Genomic DNA, 23,469 nt, shown 5'->3' on the forward strand with positions numbered 1-23,469 from the left:
GAGCCCTCCAGAGGTCATCCACCAACGCGACCAAAGCCATCTTGGTGCTGTATCCGGGTCTCAAACCGGACTGGAACAGGTCCAGATAGACAGTTTCCTCCAGGTATCAAGGAAGCTGATTCGCCACCACACTCTCAACAACCTTCACCAAAAAGCGAAGGTTGGAGACTGGACGATAGTTCGCTAATACAGCTGGGTCCAGGGAGGGATTCTTGAGGAGGGGCCTCACCACCGCCTCTTTCAAGGCGGCGGGGAAAATGCCCCCCAACAAAGAAGCGTTAGTAACTCCCAGGAGCCAGCCTCGTGTAACTTCCTGTGTGGCCAGTACCATCCAGGAGGGACACGGGTCCAATAAACATGTGGTGGGATTTAACCTACCCAACAACCTGTCCATGTCATCGGGAGTCACAGGATCAAACTCAGCCCAGATAACACTCTCAAGACTCGTCCCTGCCATCCCACCCGGATCTATCCAATCAGTGTCCAGTCCGTCCCGAATCTGAGCGATTTTATCGGACAGATACTGTACAAAATCCTCAGCACGCCCCTGTAATGCATGAGTGACCATGCACAAGGAGTCCCGGTCTATGAAGGGGCGCAACTGGAGGATCAGGCGTACCTGATAAAAGGCTCCCCTGGCGACGGCCGTCATGTGATCTTCTAACGACAACCGAACATCCAGGAGAACACCCAAGTTGCGGACCCTCTCCATAGGGGCCAGTGACTCGGCTCCTAGTTCTTGTGTGTCACGTTAAGTAACCTTTTCCTCAAAGCTAGGCTGTAGATTTCAGATGACATAGAAAAGTTAAGGACAACTTTTGGGTGTCTGGGAGTAGCACTTTGGAGAGGGGATGCAGTGACATCCACACAGGGCCTTCCCCCATTGCTGAACCAAAGGCTCTCCTTTCTTGCTTGAGTCAGCAGAAAACTTCCTAACTTGAAAACTGCTATTCCCTTTATTGATCCCTACACTACCTCAGCTTCTCTCTTTCAACTGATTGCTAATTTTGCCTCCAAGGTGATAAAGCCTAACTAATGCTATATGCCTTGAAGTTACTCTTAGACTGTGATGGATACAAACTCAAGGTAAACTGCTCCAAACTCGATTGCAGAAAATATGACTTCAGTAACAGAGTGGTCAATGCCCGGAATCAGGGGTGAAATGTTCCCAATTCAGACCGGATCGCCTGATCTGGTAGCGATAGTGGTGGGTGGTTCAGAGAACCGGTAGCAAAAATCCCTGCCCCACCCCCATGCCCAGCTGAGCCACACAATCATCATAGGTTTTTTTTTACTTTTAAAAGCATTATTTCTTCAGCTGAAAAAATGCTTTTAAAAGGCTCTGGTGATCCTAGCTGAGTTGCCTGATCATCAGAGGCTTTTAAAAGCATTTTTAAATAACCTCTTCAGCCAAAGAGGTTGTAGAAAAAATGCTTTTAAAAGGCTCTGGTGATCTCAGCTGAATTGCCTGATCGTCAGAGACTTTTTTTTTTCTTTTAAAGGCAAAAAAAAAATGCTTTTAAAAGAAAAGCCTCTGACGATCAGGGAACTCAGATGGCATCGTCAGAGCCTTTTAAAAGCATTTTTTTACAACCTCTTCGGCTGAAAGGGTTGTAGAAAAAATGCTTTTAATAGTAAAAAAAAGAGAGTTGGCCATGCCCACCCAGTCACATTACCCACCACCACCAAGCCACGCCCACAGAACCGGTAGTAACAAATTTTACATTTCACCCCTGCCTGGAATGCACTACCTGACTCTATAGTTTCTTCCCCAAACCCCCAAAACTTTAAGCTTAAACTGTCTACCGTTGACCTCACCCCATTCCTAAGAGTTTTGTAAGGGGCGTGCATAAGTGATTGAATAAATAAAATAAAATAAATAAATAAAATAATCCTCGAACACTAATATGATGATTTAAGCCTGTTTCAACCATAGACTGGGGATGTGATGAAGTCAACAACATGAAGACCCTGCAGAGAAAAAAAAGATGCTGTATGTGGTTGTTCTGGTTGTGTTATGTGGCAGATGGCCCCGTTTTAGGGGGTGTTGAAATTTTTAGAGTTGTTTTAGTTTATTTGTTGCTTGTTTTTGTTTAAACTAAAATTTAGCACATTTATTTTTCAGCTGCTTTCTACAGAAAAATGATAGAAAATTGCATCTCCATGCCGTATCAATTTGTTGTTGAAATTTAACCCAGAGATCTAAACCAGGGTTCTCCAACCTTGGCAACTTTAAGACTTGTGGACTTCTTAAAGACTGACACCTAAAGGCAGAAGAAGAAATATAGGAGGGAAATGTCTTTGTGATTTCAGGACAATTTCAAAGGAGGATTTTTGTAACCAGATGGCTGACTTTTAAGACTCATAACATCAAAGAATAAAGTAGAAAACAATGGACAATATGAAGTATACAACTGTCATTTAAGCAAGAAATATAAGAAATGTTTATAGAATTGGAATATTAAAGATAAGAGCTGCATGCAGCAATGATAGAGAAGAATACAAAAAGCATGATATAATAATGTAAAACTAAAATTTATGTTAATGATTAGAGGACTATAAAAATGTTGAGAAGAGGAGGAATGGGGCAATAAGGAATCTAATAAGTTAAGAAAACATCAGTTTTTAAGCATATGTAGTGAAATTGAAATAATTTGTGATAAAACTTCCAATAGAATATTTGAATATAACTATGGAATTATGTGAGTAATTGGATATGTTTGCTCCTTTTCATTTTGCTCTTTTTATCTTATTTATTATTTTAAATTTTCTCTTATTTGAAATGGGATTATGAAATAATAAGTGATGGGAGACCTTTTTGAAATTAAGGTGAGACTTAATGTAGGAGAGATTTTTATAGAGACTATTTTGTTTTTATCCTTTTTTTTTGGTACTGGTCTGTCTTTGATAACATTATGGATAAGTATGGTTGTATCTTGTTTAATGAAGAAAGGAGGGGCAAGAAAGGGGGCAAAAATGTAGGAACTAGATTTGATTCAATACCATTCAGGATAAAGGGGTGGAACCAGAGGTGGGTTTCAGCAGGTTCTGACCAGTTCCGGAGAACCGGTAGCGGAAATTTTGAGTAGTTTGGAGAACCGGTAGTAAAAATTCTGACTGGTCCCACCTCCATCTATCCTTTGCCTCCCAAGTCCCAGCTGATCAGGAGGAAATGGGGATTTTGCAGTAACCTTCCCTTGGATTGGGGAGGGAATGGAGATTTTATAGTATCCTTCCCCTGCCTCGCCCACCAAGCCATGCCACGCCCACAGAATCGGTAGTAAAAAGTTTGAAACCCACCACTGGGTGGAGCAGATGTTTTGATAGAATTGCGCAAATAATAAAATTTTAAGAGGAGAAGGGAAAAATATTGGATAAACAATACAATGAGGGGGTGAAATTTGAAAAGGCTTTAACCATGTACCTGACTGATATCTTGTTCAAAAGATTTGTATGTGGTAGTTTTTTTTAAAGGGCCGTGGTGGCTCAGGCTGTAAGATAGCCTGTTATTAAAACACAGCAGCCTGCAATTACTGCAGGCTCGAATCCCACCAGGTCCAAGGTTGACTCAGCCTTCCATCCTTTATAAGGTAGGTAAAATGAGGACTCAGATTGTTGGGGGGGCAATAAGTTGACTTTGTAAATATACAAATAGAATGAGACTATTGCCTTACACACTGTAAGCCGCCCTGAGTCTTCGGAGAAGGGCGGGATATAAATGTAAATTAAAAAAAAATAAAAAAATAAAAAGAGACTTGTGGACTTCAACTTCCAGAATTCCTCAGCCAGCATGCCAAGGTTGAGAAAGGTTGTCACATTTGAAAAATACTTTATACAATCACTATTCCAGAAATTCTAATTATTTGCAGAAAATTACTCAGTCTAAGACTCACTAAAATTTAGATTCATTGGTAATGATAACTTCATTCCCTATATGAAATTTTTGCATTAATTTTATCTTGTAGTAGTGATGGTAGTATGGAATACCTCATTGCAGTTCTGAAAGGCCACATATCTGACACAAGAAATGACAAGATTAAAAAACAACTGACGAAGTTCTTTGGATAATTTGTCATTTACTTTAATGTGGGCATTTTTGAATTTCAAAGACCAATGTCAAGATGAAGTAGCTAAGGTATAATGAATGAATTCTATATCTCCCATTGGCTTAACGGAGAAACATGGGAGTTTTTTGAGCCACAATGTACAGTATTTGTATCAGTGAAAGATTCTTAGTATTATATGCAGCAATACCCAATCATATCCAGTTTGGTGTACTGATTAAGGTGCTGGCCTAGAAACCAGGAGATTGTGAGTTCTAATCCTGCCTTAGTATGAAAACCAGGTGACTTTGGGCCAGCCACTCCTAGCCCAATCTACCTCGCAGGATTGTGTTGTTGTTGGGGGGGGCATAGGAAGAGGAAAGAGCATTAGATATTAACTGCCTTGAGTTACTTATAAAGGCAGGATATTTATTTATTTATTTATTTATTTATTTATTTTATTTGATTTGATTTTTATACCGCCCTTCTCCCGAAGGACTCAGGGCGGTGTACAGGCATAATAAAAACCGACAATACAATATACAGGTTTAAAATACGATTTAAAAAACTTATTAAATTAGCCCAGCAATTAAAATTTACCATACTAAAAAACCCCGTTTAAAATTAATAAATTCAACAATTAAAAACCCAATTTAAGCCAGCCCCGCGAATAAAAGATGAGTCTTGAGTTCGCGAAATGTCCGAAGGTCAGGTATTTGGCGTAAACCGGGGAAGCTCGTTCCAGAGTGTGGGGCCCCACAGAAGGCCCTTCCTGGGGCCGCCAGCCGACATTGTTTGGCGGACGGCACCCTGAGAAGTCCCTCTCTATGGGGCGTGCGGGTCGGTGGGAGGCGTGTGGTAACAGCAGGCGGTCCCGTAAGTACCCAGGTCCTAAGCCATGGGCGCTTTAAAGGTCATAACCAACACCTTAAAGTGCACCCGAAGGCCACAGGCAGCCAGTGCAGTCTGCGCAGGAGGCGGTGTTACATGGGAGCTCGTGTAGCTCCTCTATAACCAGCGCAGCTGCATTCTGGACTAACTGAAGCCTCGGCGCACTTCAAGGGAGCCCCATGTAGAGCATTACAGTAATCAGCGAGAGGTAGCAGGCGCGCGAGTGACTGTGCATAAGGCATCCCGATCAAGGAAGGCGCAACTGCGAACCAAGCGAACCTGGTGGAAGGCCCTCCTGGAGCGGCCGTCAAATGGTCTTCAAGCGACAGCGATCATCCAGGAGGACACCCAAGTTGCGCACCCTATCCTTTGGGGCCAGTAACTCGCCTCCAACAGCCAGCCGCGGCTGCAGCTGACTGAATCGGGTGCCGGCATCCACAGCCACTCCGTCTTGGAGGATTAAGCTTGAGCCTGTTTCTCCCCATCCAGACCCGTACAGCTTCCAAACACGGGACAGCACTTCAACAACTTCATTGGGGTGGTCCGGGGTGGAAAAGTACAGCTGGGTGTCGTCAGCGTACTGTTGGTATCTCACCCCGAAACCACTGATGATCTCACCCAGCGGCTTCATGTAGATGTTGAACAGCAGGGGCGAGAGAATCGACCCTGTGGGACCCCACAAGTGAGGCCCCTCGCGGTGACCTCTGCCCCCTGTCAACACCGTCTGCGACGGTCGGAGAGATAGGAGGAGAACCACCGATATCGGTGCCTCCACTCCCAATCCCCAACCGGCGCAGCAGGATACCATGATCGATGGTATCGAGCCGCTGAGAGGTCTAATAGGACCAGGGCAGAGGAATATCCCTGTCCCTGGCCCTCAGAGATCATCCACCAATGCGACCAAAGCTGTCTCCGTGCTGTATCCGGGTCGGAAGCCGGACTGGAGCAGGTCTAGATGACATCTTCATCCAGGTGTTGGGGTAGCTGTCGCGCCACGGCACTCTCTACAACCTTCGCAACAAAGCGAAGGTTGGAGACTGACGATAATTACCCAAAATAGCTGGGTCCAAAGAGGGCTTCTTGGGAGGGTCTCACCACCGCCTCTTTCAAGGCGGCAGGAAAACCCTTCCAACAAAGAAGCGTTGATAATCCTCTGGAGCCAGCCTCGTCTCCCCGCGTGAGTGGCCAGCACCAGGCAGGAAGGGCACGCGTCCAGTAACATCTCGTGCCGTGAAGCCTCCCCAACAAGCTGTCCACCACCTCGGAAGGCACACGGTCAAACTCATGCCAAATGTTCTCAACAAGGCGTGCCTCCTCTCCCTCGCTTGGATCATCCCAAATTCGGTCCAGACCGTCCCTCAGCTGGCGATTTTATCGTATAGATAACCACTAAACTCCTCGGCTCGTCCCTGCAAGGTCATCCGCACCTCCTGATGTAGGAGAGGCGGGTCACCCAGCTGGGGCGGCGGGCGGTTATCTGCCGATGCAATGAGGGTGGGCGTGGGCGCCTCGCTTCCCTCATTGCCACTAGGTAGGTCCTAGAATAGGTCCTAACTAGTGTCCGATCAACCGGGCGACTGGACCTCCAGGTGCTCTCTAGGCGTCTTCTCCGGCGTTTCATCTCCCTCAGCCCCTCGGAGAACCAAGGGGCCGGACGAGATCTGCGCCGGGTCAGAGGCCGCAAAGGCGCGACACGGTCCAGGGCCCCGGCCGCGGCCTGTTCCCAGGCCACGACCAGTTCCTCAGTCGTGCCGTGGGCCAGATCCTCAGGGAATGGCCCAAGCTCCGTCTGGAACCTCTCAGGGTCCATCAGGCGCCTGGGACGGAACCACCGTATAGGTTCCGTCTCCCTGCGGTGGTGAATGGCGGTTCATATAAATCTAATAAATAAATTTATATACAGCCACCACTAAAAATCACTGTTTTTACATTCTCTGTATACAGTAATTTCTCTTTATCTTCACTGTTTCCAATGTCTAAATTTATCTCAAAGTAATACTTTATGCTACTGTTGTACACAGTCCAATAAATATTTTGCCGTTATATATTTGTTGACCTCAAAGATATTACAGAATTGTCTTTTTTTCAGCTAGAGTAACCATTGGTTACTACTCAGATTCTTCAGGTAAATGTCCATCTTCTCCTTTATATTAGATAGAACAATGGTTGCAACCATTGGTATGGACCTTGTGGCAGTGATTTCCCTAAATTACATATATACTATCATACTTTTGTACAATTGCTACCAACCTGCCTTCCATTGAGGACCTGTATACTGCACGAGTCAAAAAGAGGGCTGTGAAAATATCTCATCCTGGACATAAATTGTTTCAACTTCTACCCTCAAAACGAGGCCATAGAGCAGTGCACACTAGAACAACTAGACACAAGAACAGTTTTTTCCCAAACGTCATCACTCTGCTAAACAAATAATTCCCTCAACACTGTCAAACTATTCACTAAGTCTGCATTACTATTAATCTCATCTTCTCATGGTTCCCATCACCTCCCACTAATGACTGTATGACTGTAACTTTGTTGCTTGTATCCTTATCATTTATATTGATATTGTTTCCTGATTGCTTATTTGTACCCTTTGACTATCATTAAGTGTTGTACCTTAGAATTCTTGATTAATTATCTTTTCTTTTATGTTCACTGAGAGCACATGCACCAAGACAAATTCCTTGTGTGTCCAATCACACTTGGCTAATAAAAAATTCTATTCTATTCTATTCTATTCTATTCTATTCTATTCTATTCTATTCTATTCTATTCTATTAAACTTAAACTCATATTCACTAAACCCTAAATACTGTAATCCCTGCCCGACCTATTCGATAATTGACTACAGTACAGTAGTCAATTAATGTAGACAGGCTTTTGGCAGAGAGGGACGGACAAAGCCTCCGGTAGACGGCGCTAAACAACGCCCGTCTTTTCTTATGAAGGAAACGTTGACTTAACAGGGCAGCAGCCCTTTAAGAACTTCCCCCTTTCCCTTTTCGTACTCTATGTTTACATAACAGACTGGAAGATACCATCGCGGTTTTTGACGGAAGGCGAGGGGAGCGTGGAAAGGACCGGAGCAAGCCGAGAGGAGGGGCCATTCCACGCCTCCTTTTTGGGTAGGCGCTCTAGTTGGTCTCTCCTCATTCCCCCCTCGGGCAGTCGTGTCTGTGGCTGTTGGCTCGAGCGCAGAGAGGGGAAGCAAAGGGTCCGGGTCGGCGGGCGCATCAAGCAAAGCCAACCCGTAATTTCGACCGCCCGCCCGAGCAACCGCTGGCTGGCTGGCTGGCTGGCTGAGCGACTATGAAGGAAAGGTCTCCAGCCGAACGTCCTGTTTGATGACTGTTATTGCTATTCTTTTGGCGAATGCCGTTTTTGCCCCGCATGGGATTATAGCGACGACGACAACCGTGGCGGTGGCCCCATGTTTTCTCCTAGCCAGGAGGAGCACTGCGCGCCCAACAAGGAGCCCGTCAAATATGGAGAGCTCGTGGTTCTCGGGTAAGGCGGCGGCCAAGACTGGGGCGCTGCGCTGCGGTGTGTCTGCGCTCCAGCGGGGCATTCGCTCCCCCGCCCGCCCGCCCGCCCGCCCGCTTTGAGGCTGAGGAGAAGCCGGCGGCGGAGTGGCTTCGCGGGAGAAGCGCGACTGGGCAGGAGACCCACCTCCCAGCCACCCCTGTTTTGCCTCCGGTGGGCAACTCCGCAAGCCCGAGGGGCGCTAGTTACGAGCGGGCTCTGCCGGCGCTCTTTCGGGGCGGGCAGCTGTGGAGAGTCCCCCCCCCCCCATGACAGTGAGGCGAGGCTGGGAGCTGCTCCGAGAGAGAGAGAGAGAGTTGCGTGGTGCGGGTGACCCCCGAGGCCTCGGGCCCACGGTCGGGAAACAGGCGGGCGACAGTTTGTGTGGGGGACGACGACGACGGAGGTGTAATAAGCCTGAGGGAGGGCGAGGAGGGCCGGTGGGGTGGGGTGGGGGAGCAAGAGGGCCTGGCAGTTCAGGTCACCGATGGGGCTAAAGCCGGGGAAGAAGAAGGTGCGCGCCTAGAAGCGTGGAAGGTCGGCCCTCCGGCTGACGATCGGAGGAGAAGCGGGGCAAGAATTATTTCCCCCTCGGGAAAACATTCTGAAGCGGGAAGACGCTGTGGAGTCGTCTCTCTCTCAGAGCCTCCGGGGCAGCGGGTGTTGGAAGTCATGCGATGAAAGGATGTGCGAGAACGTTTTAATTAGTAGCCTCTTCCCCCCCCCCCCAACCCTCCCCAAAAAAGAAAGAACCCGAAAAGTTGGTTGAGGCGAGAGAAGGCGCGGATGATGGGCTGGACGCGGAAAGGATTCCTGGACGCACTTCGGACGTGGGGGGAGGCGGGGGAGACTCTCTTGCCTTCCACTTTTTGGGAAGTGTTGACGGGGGTATGTGTGAAGGGTTGGGGGGGCTGGAAGAGAGAAGCCTAACCGGGCGGGCAGGCATGTATCCGCTTGTCGGGAATGGTGGGTCTTGAAGGTCAGCAGGGTGGAGGAAGCGGGGAGTGGGGAGCGAAAGGAAAGACAACTTGCCTGGTTAGAAGGCCTCCCCCTCATGGGCATAAAGGAGTGCCAAGGAGTGCGGTGTTCACCGTGGCAGAGGGGTGGGAGAAGTAGGGGATTAATGAGTGCAGGTGAGGAAAGAGGAAACTTTGTATTGAGAGAGAAAGAAATTGAAAGGAGGAGGGGGGTGAGGAAGGAGGGGCAGGCAAGTATTAGCATGTTTGCACTGGTAGTCCCATGCTGAATGCTTAGCAGTGAGATTATTATAAACACTGATTATAGGGGGGAAAGGCCCTGTTTCATTGGGACTGAGCAGATCTTACTTTTCTGCCTGTGGCTTATTCTTGCTCACCCAATATCTTTTTCCCATATTCTGCCTGAGATGAAAGATCTCAAAAGGGGTGATACAGAAGTGTAATGCTGGGAGCCTGCTTAATTGGCTATGGGTCCCCATAGACTGGGATTAGGGATTGGCTCTTGTCAACCTTGCTGTCTTGGGTTTACTTTCTATAGATCTTGCATATAGTTTGTACTGTATTGCAGGATACTGTATGTGTTGGGACTAATAGCTGTTCCAGAATTAAAACTCTTTCCTTGGAGTTATGTGTCTGATTGTTGGATGGCCAGTGTAATTCTTGGACTCGTTCCATAGGAGCATTCTGGATGGCCTCCTGAAATGTGTACTGTTGGGAGGAGAGCAATCTGCAGTATTTTTTTTAATGAGTTGCTTCTAAGTTGAATACTTACTTTAAAAAAATCATACAGTGGAGAAGGTAAACTGACATTACCCATCTGGTTTGGAGATGTCTGTAGTCTTACTCTGGGGTGCTTTTACAATTAATCTCATGCTATTCTAGAATGTATTAATTATAGTGATCATTGTTTTACTTTTCTAGTGTGCCTTCTGATAGAGAAGACTGGATGGTGGTGGTGAATGTATGAAATAGTAAACATGTATTTCAGCAGTGGGGGTTGTTGGTGGTGGGATCTATGTCGCTAGTTTGGTGTTCTCCTCCATCCTTATTGTTTGAATGTGGAGTTTATGTCTGAGTGCCATAAAAATTGAATATGAGACATTTAAATCTATTTATTCAAACCCAGCAAACCTTATGTTTAGACACGTTAGCTAAAAGTGCATAACATCTGCATGATCAAATAAATAGAATATGAAAACTAACTTTCTAATGAAATTTACTGTGTAGAAGTTTTACTATGAAATATAAGTGAGATAAATATAAAGGCCCCATCAAATTGAATTCAATTCCTGATGACCATACAGGAACATCCATTTAATTTTCTTGGCAATATCATGAAAGTGGTTTACTATTGTCACCTTTTTGTAAAATCCATTGATTTTAAGCTTATAAAGATCTTGAATTTCTTAGTGGTCTCCTCTCCAAGAACTAAACAGGTTTAAACTGATTTAGCTTTTTTAGAGATGAGGCACATTGGTGATGCTACGTCCTATAGTTGATTTCAGAAAATTATGAAAATATAACATGATTTCAAATATTTGAAAGATCTCAAACCTTTTCCACAAAAAACTGATTTGTAGAAAAGCTGTTTATCTAAACAATAATTATTGGAAATATCTAGTTTATGTCGCTATCAGCAAAGAACAGTTTACTTAGAGAAGAGGTATGCTGACAGCATGGACCTCATCTGTGTTATTAAAGTTTTGTCACTTCTGGAACCCTTGTTTAGCATGTAATCTTTAATTCAGCTAATTGTACTGTAGTTATTTACTTTATGCAATTGGAAGCCTTCGAACAAATATTATAGATATAAGTTCAGGATAATTGAATGCAGCTTGAACCATTTCCAAATATTTATTATTATTATTTCTTTCTTTCCTATGAACCAATTATATGCGCTTTAAGGCTTGTGGGGAAAAAATATTGCACTGTGAAATGGCAAGTAGCTTACCCCCACAAAATCTTGTAGGACTGAATTTATCCTTACTTTTGTTTTGAATATCTATATTTCTTGCCTCCCCCACCCTGCAATGTCTTTTGTGGAAGCACTTGAGATTTTTAATGCTAAATGACTACTTTTGCAAGTTATTAAGGGTCATTAGAGAGGCACTTAATATGCATGAGCATTTCAGTTTGAGCAAGAGATATGTTTAATCTTATTCTGTCTGGATTGTAGCATGACACATTTAATAAAGCTAAAATTCTATTTAAAGCATGGAATACCAAGAATGAGAATTGAGACTGGAACAAAATCAGCTTACAATATGCAGAGAAACTGTAGATTTTATTTGTTGTTTTTATTCTAAACATCTATATCTCTTCTAAGACACCTTTTCAAGAAGCTTAATCACTCAGTAATTCCATAAATAGCATAATGCTACTTCTTCCCAGAGCTGGATCATTAGTAGAAAATAATCACAGAACAGCTTGAACATCTGTTCAGCATTTTTTTAAAAAAAGGCTAGAATAAGTAATTTTGTAATCATCTGCTTTTTGTTGCCTTTGAGAATGAAGAACTCTAGGTAACAAGGTTGTGAATCAGATAATCACATTCATAAATGGCTAGAGAAGTTGAATAGCTTATGTGTTAAAGATATGACTATTTTAATTACATTGTGACAATTAAAAACCTATTTATTGGCAGAAAAATGAGGTATTCAATCAATTTCTTTTATGAATTTCTCTTCATTGTCAAAGATGGATTGTGATGGAAATAGCTTAAATAAAAAAGAAATAAAACTGAATCAAATCATCATTTCCTAAATCAAAGAAAGTTGGGTTGTGACAGAGGAGAACCACCTGCACAATTTGGATGATATTAATTAATTGAATAAAGAAGATCTCAGAGAAAAAGGTAGTGATTACAGTATATGCCGTGAAACAAAAGAGGTTTTTTAAAAGAAATGTCATTTCAGATTATGTGGTAAAAACCATTAAAATTTCCTAACATAAAACTGACGCTCGTATCAAATGATCTAGTAATACCACAGCAATGGAACTTGAAGCAAAAAAGAAAGAAAGAAAGAAAACGGTGGTGGTGTTGAGTAATACATGATTTGCTAGTTACGAAGACTTCAAGAAGTGGTAAAAGGTGCTAAATTTAGCCAGCTATTCCAAATTTGGGAAGTATACCAATATCACAGTATTGTATATATTCATTGATAAAGATATTAGAGACAAGAATATTGGATACTTTGGGATGGGAGAGAATATGGTAATAGATCATGTTAATCTGATAAATATTTATCAGATATGAGATTGAACAATTAAGTAATGGATTAAAAAGACTAAAAGAAAAAAAAATCTGCTGAAGCTATTTGAACTATCCCAAAAATCCTAGATTTGTCTTATTTTACATTTAGATAGATAAACTAAGCAGATTCATTTTCCAGCAAGACTTGTAATGTATCAGTGAATTAATGTTATGAATTCTTTGTGCTTTTACAGTTTTGTCTAACTAGTATTGTTTTTAGTTTTTTTTAAAAAAACCTTTTTTTGCTTCAGTTAATGTTTTTTAAAAAACGAAGTCCACAAGAAAATTGTTTCAAAGAAAGAATGTTGTAAAATAAAGTTTAAAATAGTGACATAAAATGCAGTTTTTTAAGATGCTTAGCATTTTATCCTGATCTGTGTCAAAACAAACTTGAAGGAAAATAAATTGTGTTAGAAAGAGCTTATTGCAACCATTATTTTTTTCTGCTGATTTGTCTGCAATTTAGCTTATTTTGTAAAGTATTAATGCATTTTAGTAATAAAATTATTTAGCAATATTTTTGTAAGGATAAATTATACACCTATTCAAGTCTGCAGATTTTTAAAACTAGTTGATGTAGGAATAAAATGTATATGTATACTTTTGGACAGATGAATTGTCTGAGAAGGAAGATTTGTGTGATTAGAAAGGATTAATGTGGTTTGCAATTTGTGTGGTTAGAAAGGTACTCTGTTTTTTAAAAACCTTTTAGATTGTACATGTGTAAGTACTGGAAATACATAGTGGCTATATTTTGATTTTTTAAAAAAACCATGGTTGATTGACTATGTCATCATTAAGATAATAAATCTATGATTTAAAGATAACATTAACTGAGTTTATAAAATTTGATTTGTTTGGTTTTGGCTTAATATTTTTTTCCTTTATTAAATTTGTTTGCTGCCTATCTCACCATGAGGTGATTCATGGTATTTTGTGAATCAAACTTGTTGTGAGTTATAAATTATGATGTAGGAGATGACCAGGCTAAGGGTGAGGGGATGGGTTAAGCATGTCATCAGTCTTGAGTCCCTTCATGCACACAAGTGATCTACCGTGTTTCCCCAAAAATACAACCTACTCAGAAAGTAAGTCCTAGCTTGATTTTCACACATGTGCAATATATAAGCCCTACCACCAAAATAAGCCCTAATTAAGACCCCGCCCACTCCAGGGTGTACAGGTAAAAATTAAGTTAAGATGGGGATGGTGGAGCTGCTCTACAATTTACCTTCTGATAGTTGCAGCCAGGCCTTGCACACCTTGGCCCTTTTTCTGTAGCCAGTAAGGCTTAGCTCCGGATCAATCTAGAGCTCTGTTATTAGCTACAGAGGCCTTCAGGAAAGCCTTTCTGGCTGCAGAAGAAAAGGGCCAAGGTGTGTTAGACTTGGCTGCAACTATCCAAAGCCAAAGAAGTTCCTGAAGGCCTCTGACAGTAAAAAGGGGGCAACGCGTACAAAGGAGGTAAGTCAGTGAATGACATTCCCTCCCCCCCCCCGCCCCCCCCGAAAATAAGACCTGGTGCCTTTTTTGGTGGCCAAAAAAATAATAATAACACAGGGTTTTATTTTCGAAAAAACGCAGGTAAGTCCGGCCCACCTTGAATTCTGTTGATTCTTATCTACCGCCAATTTGCTTTGACATTAGTAGTTCATATTCTTGCACAAAGCTTTAGCATGCATTAAACTGGTATTCGTTTGGACCACCTTGGCTCCTGATTTCTTGCGCCTGACATAAGTGTTATAAATTATAGTTTTTCACTCAGCATTTTATGCCAACCCAGTCATTTGTGGTTTTATACTACAAACAATAGTTAAACTAGAACTACAATATATAAACTTTGTCACAATTTTAGTAAGGAGACAATGAGAAAAAAACTCATCCCTGTTCTGGCAGTCACATCATCTACATTATCATGACTACATAAACATTTTAGTTTAGGATTGGGTATGTATTCTGTAGGGAATAGTAAAGAACAGGTTAAAAGAAAAGGATTGAAACTTGAGAATGTAGCAACACAGTCAAAGAATACCAATTACTTGGACTGTAAAGTCCAGAATCAGATGAATTTCATCCTAGCGTAGTGAAGGAATTTGCTGATACTGAAGAACACATGAAGTGCTAGTCGCATGTGGATGGGAATTTGGGGGGGGGGATGCTTATGGAATAACAGTGCTTTGTACAGTTTATATGAAATATATCTTAATCCTGATCCTTGCACACAAAAATGATTTACTGGACTATACAAATGCCAACCAATAGCTTATCTCTGGTATAAATCAATATTTAAAATAGACCATATTCCCATTTGGTACATTGTAAAACAGCTAAAGTACTGACAATGGCCTTTTGCCCTGAAATTGTTCTCATCCTGTGGGCCTATTTAAATATTTAGATAATGCACACTTTGCAGACTGCTCAACAACTCAATAGCCATTACCCATGTTCTACCCTCTTCAAATAATTGATTTTTCACAGAAGATGCAGTATATTAAAGGGGTACTTGAGAAGCTTATCCTCTCGATGGACTTTGTCCTCTGGCATAACATTTGATGCAAAGCCAATGTACTCCAAGAGAATTTAAAATTTGTAAAATTTGCTTTCTATAATCTGTAGCACATAGGAAATGACCATATTTTATTTGTACCAGGATGCTCCTGTCAGGAGTATTAGATATGTTTGCTACCTTGAGTTATTTATAAAAAAAATAAAGGCTGGATAAAAAAAACCCTACAACCCCCCCCCCATCAGTTATGATTTCAGAATATCATTCATTTTGCTTATATCTAAATATTTAATTGCAGCAAAGCAGTTATAAACATTGTGGCTCATTAGTTTTTAACTCTTAGAGGTCTGCAGTTGTAAATGTCCATTTGAGATCTTTGATTGGCCTTTATGAGGCAATTAGATTTGAAAGTATGTTTAATAAAGAGGTCGCCTCTCTTCTCTCCATGGTGCAGTTCTTGTCTCGGATGGAGTGGTGGTATGCAGTCTTGGTAGCTTTCTCTTTCTGTAGTTGGGTAACTCAAAGCCATAAAATGATTGTTGTTTTGGTAATAGATGGGGATCAGAGGGAAACATTTTATATTGCTGTAAATATAAAAGAATGTTCATGGATGAAATTGCTGGTGGTTGTAAAATTGTATCTCTAATTGTCTGTAAAAAGTTTGACAGATGACAGTCATTCTACACAGATATAATATATATTTCAGAAAACAATAATGATTTTTTTCTTATTACCATCTGTTTTACTCAGTTCCCCTGTCTGTTTCACTGTAGAATAAAGGAAGTGTTTAACATTATTTCCATTTTTTTAAAGGTGAAATAACACAAATCTTTCTAGATAAGGTTTCAGACTGATATAGTTCAATTCATGTCTGTTTTGAAAAAGTAATCCTGAATTCATTGGGACTTATTCCTAGGTAGTTTTTTATACTGTATGTTTTTTGGAAGTGTGAACAGTCCCTAACTTGCTTTTATTCATTTTGCTTTACTTTCTTTGAACAGTATTCTACCTTGATGTACTTTTACCAGAGATGAATGTGAAATGAGAATGTTTAATATTATTTTAGTAGTTTTAATGCTTTTGAACTGTACCTTAAATTTTTGAAAGAGATCTAAGAATGAACAAGCATATTTTTGCCTCTAGGAAGAATATGGCAGTATTGTTCTTGCTTTTTTTTTTGGCTTGAGGAATCTCAAAGATATTTTGTAGCCCTGAGGCTAGAAAGGAAATATCTAGAGAGAGATTTGGTTTTGCTGAAATTTGAGTTGGTCCAGCTCCTCCCCAAAACATAAATGAAGAGAAAGCACTATTAAATAACATAATGGGTGAGGTAATATTGTTAATATGTCAAACTTCTTGTTTCTGAATAAAAATGTGTAATTTGTACTGTGTGATCCATGAATTTATAATCACAATTTGGACTAGAACTTCTGTTGCTAAACAATGCAGTTGTTAGGTGACTCATGCCTGATTTTATGACTTTTTTTGCCATGGTCATTAAGGGAATCACCATGATTGTTAAACAAATCATGTTTATTAAACAAATCCAGCTTCCCCTATTGGCTTTGCTTGTCAGAGGGTCCATGGGAAGGCAAATAGCAATCACCTATCCTTAGGATACTGCAGCTATTGTAAATCTTTGAGGGAGATGGGCAGTTTAGAAATATGAATGAATGAATGAATAAATAAATAAAACACATGCCAGTTGCCAAGCGTCTGAATATTAATACCATGACTTTAGGAATGTTGCAGTAATTATAAGTGCAGGGTCTGGTTATAATAACTTTTTTAGTTTTGTCGTAACTTCGAATAGTTGTTAAATGAATGGTCATAAGTTGATGTCTACCTGTATTTGAGAATGAATTCTAAGCCCACCTTAGCCATGAGAGCCAGCTGGGTTACTTTGGGCCAGTCACACACTCTCGGCCCAACCCCACAGGTTGTTGCTGTGGAGAAAATAGGAGGGGGAAGGAATATTATATAAGTTTGCCACTGTTAGTTATTTACAAAAATAATACAGGTGGGATAAAAATAAATAAAAATAGTTCCCTCAAGTGTCCATTTTTTTTTAAAAAAAAAATCAAAGCAAAAGCATTTTTCCATGGGAAGGATTACTTTTAATTAATTCCACAATCTTATTTCAAATTTATCTGGATCCTTAGTCAGTTCATTAATAACTTTCTAAAATAAAGTTTAATTTTGCTGTCTATTTTTAAAAAAGTTCTTAAACTGAACACTTCTTTCACTAAGAATTGAAGAACATTTATCTGGTATTGGAAAACCTGTGGTTCCAAAGATTCCCTACAGCTGAAAAGCAGTCAACAATTTCCAAAAGTGATTAGAAAAGGAAATACGCAAACTTAGTGATTACTATGGTCTCCTCATGAGAAGCAGCTATGTGGAGTATTTGTGGGCGATCTTAAGTCCTCTCCTTATCACGAGAGAAATTATCAGTCAGTCTGCTTGCCGGCTTTTTATTCCATCATAATCAGCTCCACTTTTCACAGAGCTGTCTTTGATATTTATTCCCTGAAAGTCTTTATCTTACAAGTCTCAAGACCAGGACAGAATGTATGCAGAAATGAGCTCTCTTCCTTGCAAGCAGTATATATTCCTCCCTTCTATCTTGACTGTGAGATCTATACAATTATGACTAGTCAAAGATATTCAGTTTCTGGGAATGTTGTGGCCATATAGATTCAGATGTATCTGTTTGATCCAGATTTTCTAAAGCCATATCTATCAGTTTTTAACCAAGATTTGATATTGAAATAGCTTTGGTTGCCATAATGGATAATCTGTGCCAGCATTAGTAATATTATCAGATGTTATGTAACCTTCTCTAAACAGATATTATAAGATAAATAGTTAAAGGTAATGTCATTTATCATCTGACCACTAGGGTCACTGTCAATATTTTTTTACATGAGGAAGTCAGACAAGATCTTGTATAGTTAGCAAAATCTTTACCATAGTTACTCATAGTTACATAAACCTCATTGAAGGAGTTTGGAAAAACCTTATTACAGGCCTTCTTGAAATAAACCTTATTTCAATGTTACTAGATCCCTAACAGCATTGACCTAAATAACTCAATTGATGTCTTATGACATCAAAGGGATAACTATCTTGAATGAGAGTTCTTTCTGTTTTACGCAAGAAGCATAATAAAAGTAATCAAACCAGACAGATGCACAAATCCTCATAACTGAGTGCCTGGGAGAACAAACAGGTCTTCAAAGCCTTATGAGAGGCAAGCAGGATCAGGGCCATCTGGATCTCAGGGGTAATACTATTCCATAGGAAGGTGCATCAATAGAGAAAACTCATCTCCTGGCTTTCATAAGATAATTTTTTTTAAGAGACAGGACCTGGGGCATGCTGGCATTGTCTGATCTTATTGCTCAGCATATAAAGCTCCAGAGGCTTTCTTGGACCCTGGGGAGGGCGAAAACAGCACCCCCCCCCAAGGCCCTCCGGAGGCCAAAAACGCTCTCCCAGAGGCTCTGCACGAGCCCTGTACTTACCTGGCATCCAAAACTGGCCGCTTGGAGACTCCTGGGAGGGGAGGGGCAGCATGGGTGGGACCAGCCGAAAATCAGCTGGCCGGTGTGCGCATGCACGCTGGAGCTGAGCTAGGCTCCGTGTGCCACGCCATCTGTGGCACACATGCCATAGATTCGTCATCACGGCCTTAGGATGTTCCTGGATTGGGAGGCTTTGCTCATAGACAGTCTCATTGGAATTACTACAATGTGGTCTACATGGGGCTTCCCTTGAAAGAGCATTCAGAAGCTTCAACTGGTGCAGAATGTGACTGTAGTAAAGTGTATCAGATATTTGGCACATGTAACATCATTGCTTTATGAACTGAATTGGTGTTTCTGAGTGTAATTCAAGGTACTCGTTTCTTTAAAGCCCTTCATGGTTTGGTACGGGTTACCTTAGGAACTGTCTTCTCCCAATCATTTCTACCCATCCAATTTGGTCAGGCAGGTTGGGCATTTCATCCTGTTAGCCGAGGAATGTTGGCTGGTGGGAGTCAGGAGAATTGCGCTCTGTCCTGTACCTCTTGCTACATACATTCTCCCTTCAGATATCAGGATGATCCCGACCCTGTTGGCCTTTTGAGAGATTGCTTCACATTATTTTAATGTTTTATGACGTACACTGTCCAGAATAACTTGTTGAGATGGGAGGTGATATAAATCATTTTTTAAAAAGAATCCTTATGAATCACTTGCTTTTTTTTCTCCATCAAAAATGTTGAGCATTTTTTAATTAGAGTTATTATCTCTGTATCTACCAGAATTTTCACTGCGTATGAAAGATCTACCTATCTTCTAGGTGAGATGTTTTTGTGGAAAAGTATGATTTTTCTATCCTTCAGCTTTTGGTTGCCTTCACCTTCTACCTCCCTTATCTTTGCCACAGATAATAGTTTTTTTCTTAGTCTATCATTTCTTCATTTCACATGCCCCAAATAATGTGTGGATTATTTGAGTTTAGTTCTGTGGATTATCAGCTTGAGGAATAGCCAAATTAATTTATTGTCCATAATACTCTACTCATACACATTAACTTTAAGACATCTGTATTCTTTCTCTATACCGGAAAGAGCATTTTTTTCATTACTCTGTACTTTAAACTGATATTAAATATCCTTACACTATTCTTCATGATCTTGCCTCACTTTGATATGACCCTCCTTTCTTATCACACTGACCTCCTTTGTCTATTCTTAACTCTAAAAAAATTGAATTAACAATTGTTTTTGCCTAAATAGTCAATTGCTATTGCATTTGTAATATTCAACAATAACCTTGATTTTTTTCCTTTCCATTTTACTTTCAGAATGAGTCTTCTTCACTTTCAGATAATGCAGTAATGTTGTCTGCTTATCTCAAGTTGTTGCTGGTTTTTGTTCATTGTAGTGGTTCCTCAGGAGAAGAATATGATATTGTGGCATGTGCATTAGTGTCTTCCATATTCTAGCATGAACTTCACAACCAAAAGTTTTGCTGTTGTCAATAAATCAATAAATCACTTTCTTGTATCCTATTGCTTTTCCCATTAGCCATTCCAGCAATCCTATTTCTTCCTTTGTGAATATCTGTTTCTTTATATGAGTGGGGCATGATGTGTGTTTAAGTGTGCATACAAAATTTCTTTCAACATTGAATATTGGAATTTTATTCTGCAGCTAGGTTAACATTTAGTTATCTATATATATAAAAGTGAAAACCACTCATGCATTAATCATGAAATCTCCAGAACCGTAAAGACTACAAACTTGAAATTTGCCACGTATGTTCCTCTTGGCTTCTAGGTGCTCACTAAGAAAGGATTTTTCAAAATGACCATCAGAGCATTAGTATTTCCTATATTATTATTATTATAACATGCTCTGATGCTAATTATTTAGATGTTCTACTCCCCCTCCCGATTTGAAAATAACTGGAAAGAATGGGATAGCATAGGACAGGGAGAGTGAGAGAAGGGGAGAGGAGAGGACAGGAGAGGCTTCTGTGGGGCCAGCCTGAGGGACAGAAGGGGATAGGAAAGGATCTATGGGGCCAGCCTAAGGGACAGAAGGGAAGAGGAGAGTTTTGTGGAGCAAGCCTGAGGGAGAGAAGGGAGAGGAGAGGACAGGAGAGGCTTCTGTGGGGCCAGCCTGAGGGACAGAAGGGGATAGGAAAGGATCTATGGGGCCAGCCTAAGGGACAGAAGGGAAGAGGAGAGTTTTGTGGAGCAAGCCTGAGGGAGAGAAGGGGAGAGGAGAGGCCGATGTAACTACTCATTAATTTTCAAACTCTTCAGTGTCGATTTATGAAGCCTAATCACATGGTTTCGTAGCAGAGCATGTGTATTCAGCTAGTTATAGTAGTATTTTAAGTGTAACTATTCACCTTGGAATAAATTGTTATAATCTTTTAGGACCAACTGTTATTTGGATAGTGAAACCATTATTATTTGAAAAGGTCCAGTAATATAACAGAGATCAAAGCTGTTCTTTGTAAAGAAATAATTAAGCTCTCTCTCTCTAAATTTGGAAAAAGGCAAATCTCCAATGTTACTATCAGAAGTTCTCCATCAAACTCACCAGCCAGAGCAGGGTTATCAAACTCAGTGCCCGGATGCATCACGCACTGCTCACACCCATGCCCAGTTTAGCAAAGGGGAAAAAAGTTGCAATACGTCATGTGACAATGCCGTGACGATGCACGTTTGACACACTTGAGCCAGAGGATGACCTGAACTTTAGCATGCACATACAAAATTATTCATTACATCTTATTCTAATAAGAGATAAGCAACAATACTTCACCATCTTGTCTTGATATATTGTAGGTTTGGTTAGATTTTGAGCTTTACCTGTCCTTTTATTTTTGTTTTAATTTCTGTTGGTTCCTCAGGTATCTTTTCATCTTCCATTGCAATATATTCAATTGCTGTTGGTTTTGCTCTTTGGAAAATAGTAATTTGGAAAAAAATTGCTAACCTTTACTGGATATTAAAACTCACAGAAAATAGAGAACAGAATTTATTTGATAGAAGAGAATACATGTAACTCAGAATTAAACTCCTGAGTCCTTGGGAAGAAACAATATCTTAAATAAGGAACCAAGTAGAAGGAAGCCACACCTCCACCAAAACAGGATAAGCAAACCTTATTCTCACTCATACTGAAGTAGCTACCTAATCTGCAAGGAAACAACCAAGCTCAAAGAGCAAGAATGGCGGTGTTCTACGCATGCACAAGCATGGCGGCGTTTTGAATTTTATGTTGACGGCGGGTTGGGTTTTCCTGGGCCGAGATGCCGTGGACGTCGATCGCTGAGCTGCCTGAGTCCTCCGCCCCGCATGCCATCATTCCGGTAACCGAGGGGAGGCCTTTGGGCCTCGCTGGATCCTCGGTTGCCGGGTACGGGGGCTGGAGTCGCAGATGGGTAGCGGACGGCGGATGGCGGCGGCCATTTTGGGGGGTGCGGAGCGGTGTCCGCTGAAAATGGCTGGGCCGGATTGCTGCTTGCTGCTTGCTGGCCATGCACGACATCGGCGGCTGGGTTGTTTGCTGCATCAGTCATCAGCGGCATTGTCTTTCATCAGCGGCATTGATACCAGCGATACCATTGGCATCGACTGTGGCCTATTAGCTGCGTTATGACTTCGGCGACTGGATCGTTTTGCCGCATTTGTCATCAGCGGCTTTGATACCAGCGGCCTACTAGCCGCGCTTGATATCGGCGGCTGGATTGTTTGCCGCATTTGTCATCAGCGGCATTGATACCAGCGGCTTGCTAGCCGCGTTTGACATCGGCGGCTGGACTGTTTGCCGCATCAGTCATCAGCGGCATTGATACCAGCGGCGTTGGACACTGGTGGCTCTGGCAGGTGGAACTTGATTCCAGTTGACTTCTGGCCGCGTATGACATCGGTGGCTAGAAATCTTTTTTCCTGCTTTTGGCATTGGCGGCATCAATTATGGGTGGCTTCGGATTTAGTCATGGACGGCATTGGCGGGCGAAACTTTTTTCCGCATTTATCTTTGGCGGCATCAATGGGCGGAATCCATCAGCCGAATTTCCATCTTTATTAGGCCCCTTACCGGCCATTACTGGCCTGGTTTGTGACTGTCCTGACTCTGACCGTAGGCCATATCATCTATGGTACTGACCAGGGATGCCCTTTTTTTCCTGCTGTTATTTATAATCTTTTCATGAAATATTCGCCTACTGAACTTCTTCGACTGCAAGGTTCCCCCGCCTCGCAGGAATGGCCCTCCGTGTTATCGAGGGCCTGCCTTAACAAGGGGTCTTGGGACCAGGAGAGGTGGCATACGATGAAGAAGAACCTCTGGGGATTTGTAAATAGGTTTTTTAAAAAGGGTCTTTTAAAGGGGGGAGGGAAGAGACGGGTGGGGGAAAAAACCCGTCAGGGAGGGAATGTCCAGTCCCTGGGCTTGTTCGCGGCGTTCTATCTGGTCTGAGGGCGGGGGGGAGGGGTGTGTTCCAGGTGTTGAGGGCCATTCCATCTGTCCGGTAAATGGGAGGGGCAGATATGGCGGAAGCAAGGGGCCGTATCATTTTTTCGGAGCACGTGCTCGCTGTTTTAAAGCGATCACGTGCTCCGGCCCCTTAGTCCTTACCTGTTCCCCGGAAGGCCAAGACCCTCAGAGCTTGGGCCTCCGGTTGATGTTGTGCAATGCCCGGTCCGTGGTCAATAAGGCCCCCCTGATCTGCGATCTTATTTAGGGGGAGTCTGCGGACTTTA

The 23,469-nt window shown here is 41.8% G+C and overlaps 1 protein-coding gene across 1 annotated transcript in view; it reads left to right on the forward strand.

Moving 5' to 3' along the window:
* Positions 1 to 8,071: 8,071 nt before the first annotated feature.
* PELI2 (pellino E3 ubiquitin protein ligase family member 2) overlaps positions 8,072 to 23,469 on the forward strand; it is a 73,407-nt gene continuing 58,009 nt past the window's right edge. Inside the window, exon 1 of the mRNA XM_058162990.1 lies at positions 8,072 to 8,444. Within this exon, the coding sequence (XP_058018973.1) occupies positions 8,368 to 8,444 (77 nt within the window). The 5' untranslated portion in view covers positions 8,072 to 8,367. The remainder of the gene's footprint in view (positions 8,445 to 23,469) is intronic.

This window comes from Ahaetulla prasina, chromosome 1, assembly GCF_028640845.1.
Source record: "Ahaetulla prasina isolate Xishuangbanna chromosome 1, ASM2864084v1, whole genome shotgun sequence".
In the NCBI taxonomy this organism is placed as follows: domain Eukaryota; kingdom Metazoa; phylum Chordata; class Lepidosauria; order Squamata; family Colubridae; genus Ahaetulla; species Ahaetulla prasina.